Source organism: Dipodomys ordii, unplaced genomic scaffold (genome assembly GCF_000151885.1).
Source record: "Dipodomys ordii isolate 6190 unplaced genomic scaffold, Dord_2.0 Scaffold21, whole genome shotgun sequence".
NCBI lineage: Eukaryota > Metazoa > Chordata > Mammalia > Rodentia > Heteromyidae > Dipodomys > Dipodomys ordii.
In genome coordinates, this window is record NW_012267237.1 from 258,193 (window position 1) to 263,459 (window position 5,267).

A 5,267-nucleotide genomic window follows, 5' to 3' on the forward strand; every position below is an offset into this window, starting at 1 on the left:
CTGTGTGTGATGTAGCTGTGTAGATTCCACACACACTGAGAGTGTGGTCTGAGGTTGCCCTGGACCTCGTTGGGGGTGTTTGGTTGTGTGGAGGGGGGTGTCTCTCAGGCTGTGGGGCTGAGGTGCGTCAGGCTGCAGGCCTGAGAAAGGGGGCTGGTGGTGGGCTGGACATGGGGCTGTGGATAAGAGGCTCCCAGTGGCCACCGACAGGGCACAGTGTCTCAGGGACACAGAGGCATAGTGAGGAGGGGACAGCCCCCCTGCTCAGTGTGAGGATGTGACCCTCTGTGGTAGAGGACTGTGTAGCTAATGAGCCGTCCCTTTAATAAGGAAAGAAAAAGGTTGCCACTTGGCTCAAATCTAGTGGTCTTGTCACTGTAGAAAGAGTAAGAGCTGCATTTTTTCACTTAATTATATTTGTAACCCAGCTAAAAGGCTGTTGAGTTTCCTAAGCCCAGACATTTTCTTGTTATTTATGGGTGTTTGCCTGGCTCATGTCTCAGATGTCTGGTGCCCTGTGCTCTGGGCCTGGGTTCTGGGCCTGTGAATGTCTGGTGCCCTGTGCTCTGGGCCTGGGTTCTTGGCCTGTGAATGTCTGGCACCAGGGCGCCCTGTGCACGGCCACACAGCTTGGAGGCCAGGCCCCTCAGCCAGGTCCCTGCTTCCCGGGCTGTAGCTGGGGTGTGTGTCAGCCCAGGACCTGGGGCCCACAGCACACGCAGCAGCGCCTGACCCGTCTGCCTGTTCTAGGGACGTGAGGACCGGGGTAGGTCACTCGGTGGCTGATGCTTTGTCTTCTGCCGGTTTCCTGAGCGGACATAGGGTACCAGTTTTCATGAAGGGTTAGAATCAAACCCAGTCTCATAGCTCATTTGTTGGAGGGTAAAGGCCTCTCAGGAGCACTTGTAATTCTGGACACCACCAAGTTGCCTAGCATTTTACATTTCTTCCTCTGTTCCCTAGCACAGGACATTTTCTAAACTTCAAGATTTTAATTTAGTTCTCCTACTGTAAGTGAAGGTCTCTGTATTTCCTTTCTCTGAATTCTCAGATAATGCTTGCTCATTTTTCTGTAGGGTAATTTCTGTATTGGTGCTTCTTTGTTGTAGGAGCTTGCTGCCACTGAAGATCCTAGCTGGGGAGGAGCACCTCAAATACTTTTCCCCAGTTTGAATTTTATTTGTGGTGTTCTTTGCCATGTGGAAAACTTCAGCTTTTACTAAGTTGAACTTATGGGTCTTTTCCTTTGTAGCTAATGATAATTTTGCATCATGATTGCAAGCAGGAGAATTTGTCACTGTATTTTCTAATAGTTTTTTTTTTTTTCTGACTGTGGTTTGAGCTCGATGCCCGGTGCTGTCACTGGGCTTACTGAGCGTAGTTTATTCAGCTCACCTTGTGAGTGAACGGGCTGGGGCTGGTTCTGGTGACGGGCTGAGCAGCCCTGTGTCGGGAGCATGGCAGCATGGCACGCGGGAGACGGCCACACGCACAGAGCCAACGCCAGGACCGTCTTGCTCTCCTACCACCCACGGTCTGGGGTGCTGACCGGGCCTCACAGAAGCAGGCCACACAGACCACCAGACCAGAGCCACTGCCTTGCGTGGCCCTGCAGAGTCACACTCAAATCACGGCCAACCGTAGCCCTGACCGTGGCTAGCTGTGCGTGTGAGCAGACCTCCAGGCAGGGCTGTACCCCCTGTCCAAGCCTGGACGTCTCTAGGCTCTGCAGAGGCCTCTGCCCATCCTCTGCACCCACCTGCACCCCAGCTCCATCCACCCTGGCCCTGCCTTCCCCTCACAGGCTCAGGCCTGTGGGTCACCTGTACCCACCGCTTGTCTGGGAGTGTGGTGGGTGCCACATGGAAGGCAGAAGAGGCTGAGGGGCCAGGAGTGAGCTCACGGTGGCACCTCAGTCCTCCTTGCTTCCAGAAGCCCGCAGGCCATGGGGCGGTGTCCACACTCCGTGTCCATCGGCGTCCTTGGTCCCCAGACACGTTGCCCTTCCACCGACCCTCCTCAGGCTCCGTGAGGCCTGACCAGCAACACATCTTCAGCGCATGGCAGAGCCAGAGCCACGGGACCCCTGCTTTGCCTTTTCATTTCCCCTTTATTAGAGCATAATTGAAATGCATGTTTCCATTGAGTGTGCATGGCTTTTCAGAGTTGATACTTCAAACGTGTCTGGCACGTCAAAAGTTTCCCCGTGCCCCTTCCCTCCTGTCCCCAGGCAGACTCTTTCCTGTGGCCGTGGGTTTTGGCTCCTTTGTAGGATATACTGAATTGGCTCTCAGTTTGGAGGTCTGAGGGCAAGCCTTTGCTTCCATTCCTCTTGAGTAAATACCTGCACATGTGGTTTCCAGGTCAAACAGTGCACCTAACTGTTCAGAAACCCTTAAACTGTGCTCCTAAGAGGTGATGGTACACTACCTGGAAAGCTGTGGATTCAGGTCACATTCCTCCCTCCCTAGTTTCAGCCACAGTGATTTACCAACCATTAGGCATCCTGCCAGTCTCATCAGGGTTGGATTGCATTAGGCTAATAACTTTAGTCTGACACTGCATGCTCCAAGTTGCCAGGTGTGTATAGTTTAATCACTGTGTTTGATAGGTCTGGGGCCCACTTTATCAACATTGTGCACGATCACTTCTGAGGTGTACTTTATCAAAGCTGTGTGTTCTGAGGTGTACTTTATCGGAGCGCTGTGTGTACCGTATTGTGTGAGTCACTGGTTTCTAGGTGTAGTTGATCATTGAGCTCCACTGGTCCCAAAGTGTACACCTTGGGAATAAGGAAGTTTTCATCCTTATTAGTACTTTCTGTCTTGCGTCACTTGAATGCTCCCGGTAATACCTTACCAGGTAAAACCTCAGAGGACAAGTTCCAGACCTGGGCCAGGGCCTCCTGATGGAGAAACCCTTATGACTCAGATCTTTTCCCCATAGGAGGCCTGCCATGGGTGCAGAGAAGTCCAACCCTTCAAAACGGCACCGAGACCGGCTCAACACCGAGCTGGAGCACCTGGCCAGCCTGCTGCCCTTCCCACCTGACGTCATCTCGAAGCTGGACAAACTGTCTGTCCTGCGCCTCAGTGTCAGCTACCTCAGGGTGAAGAGCTTCTTCCAAGGTGGGACTTGTGCTTACACCTGTGCCCAGAGTAGAACGGGCCTGTGTGTTCTCCCTGGTTCACTATTGTCAGCAGGTGTGTAGAGTCTCTCCTGGTTCACTATTGTCAGCAGGTGTGTACAGAGTCTCTCCTGGTTCACTATTGTCAGCAGGTGTGTACAGAGTCTCACCTGGTTCACTATTGTCAGCAGGTGTGTAGAGTCTCACCTGGTTCACTATTGTCGGGAGGTGTGTAGAGAGTCTCTCCTGGTTCACTAGTGTCGGGAGGTGTGTAGAGAGTCTCTCCTGGTTCACTATTGTCAGCAGGTGTGTACAGAGTCTCACCTGGTTCACTATTGTCGGGAGGTGTGTAGAGAGTCTCTCCTGGTTCACTATTGTCGGGAGGTGTGTAGAGTCTCTCCTGGTTCACTATTGTCAGCAGGTGTGTAGAGTCTCTCCTGGTTCACTATTGTTGGGAGGTGTGTAGAGCTCTCCCCTGGTTCCGCTTTTGTCAGGGGTGTGTGGTGTGCTGTACTTCGTACACCTCCTCCCTTGCTCATGGGGTCAGGCAGACCTCCATGTGAGTTCACCCCTGACAGGAGTCCGGTTCCCTTTCTTTCTCCTCAAAGGTGGGGCCTTCATCCTCAGTGCTGGAATGGGATGGGTTTGCTGAGGGCCAGGGCCCGGGTCTCCATGGCAGGCGGGGCTGTGGCTGGCTTTGCCGCTCCTCTCTCCCCTAACGCTCTCTGTAACTTGGGTCTCTGGATGGGCCATGGCCAGCCCGCCTGAGTGTCTGGGAAGGTATGGCCATGGTCGGGGTCTGCCCTGTGTGTGGGAGGGAATCCTCACCCACTTGCTCCAGCGGCTGCCCAGGCCTGTCGCTCCCTCACCAAGAGCCCAGTGGCTCATCCCCAAAGCGAAGGGTTCTTGAGCACAACACTGGCCGCTCTGGGCTCTGGCTGTTGTTTGGGGGAAAAGGACTGGGCAGGACTGGGTGCAGGGCCTGAAGGGCTGGGAGACAGGCTCTCCACCGTGGGGCTCTGTCCACCCACTCTGTGATGCTCCCCAGCTTTCCTGGAGAGGCAGAACCCGTAACCGTGTGCACAGGGGTCTGTTTCCTCACACTGACTTGCACTGAGCATTTCACCAGTATTCGTCCTCATTTCCACAGTGTGTGGAGTCCTGTCCTTGTGTTCCTTAGGTCTTTAGACTTTGGGTACCCTGGACTTTGGGTCTCTGATGGGCTCAGGAAAAGTGGCAGATGGAGAAGTAGGATCTTATTTGTTAGAAGCAAGAGTGAAGTCCATTACTGCACTGTGTGCCAGCGGAGGGGAACAGACAGTAAGAGTTTGTCCACACACAAAGAAAGGGCTAGGGTGGGAAAATACCCAGGACAAGGACGGTGTGGAAGACGATGCTGGGTGGACAATACGTCATGGTGGAGGTGATGTGTAGGATGTCATGGTGGAGGTGATGTGTAGGATGTCATGGTGGAGGTGATGTGTAGGATGTCATGGTGGAGGTGATGTGTGTAGGATGTCGTGGTGGAGGTGATGTGTGTATGATGTCATGGTGGAGGTGATGTGTAGGACGTCATGGTGGAGGTGATGTGTAGGATGTCATGGTGGAGGTGATGTGTGTAGGATGTCATGGTGGAGGTGATGTGTAGGATGTCATGGTGGAGGTGATGTGTAGGATGTCATGGTGGAGGTGATGTGGAGGACGTCATGGTGGAGGTGATGTGGAGGATGTCATGGTGGAGGTGATGTGTAGGATGTCGTGGTGGAGGTGATGTGTAGGATGTCGTGGTGGAGGTGATGTGTAGGATGTCATGGTGGAGGTGATGTGTAGGATGTCATGGTGGAGGTGATGTGGAGGATGTCATGGTGGAGGTGATGTGTAGGACGTCGTGGTGGAGGTGATGTGGAGGACGTCGTGGTGGAGGTGATGTGGAGGATGTCGTGGTGGAGGTGATGTGTAGGACGTCATGGTGGAGGTGATGTGTAGGATGTCGTGGTGGAGGTGATGTGTAGGATGTCGTGGTGGAGGTGATGTGTAGGATGTCGTGGTGGAGGTGATGTGTAGGACGTCATGGTGGAGGTGATGTGTAGGATGTCATGGTGGAGGTGATGTGTAGGATGTCGTGGTGGAGGTGATGTGT

General features: G+C 53.6%; 1 protein-coding gene across 1 annotated transcript in view; it reads left to right on the forward strand.

The window, feature by feature from the left end:
* Ahrr (aryl-hydrocarbon receptor repressor) overlaps nucleotides 1-5,267 on the forward strand; it is a 55,748-nt gene that overhangs the window by 3,967 nt on the left and 46,514 nt on the right. The window contains exon 2 of the mRNA XM_013013821.1: nucleotides 2,947-3,128. Coding sequence (XP_012869275.1) covers nucleotides 2,947-3,128 — 182 coding nt within the window. The remainder of the gene's footprint in view (nucleotides 1-2,946; nucleotides 3,129-5,267) is intronic.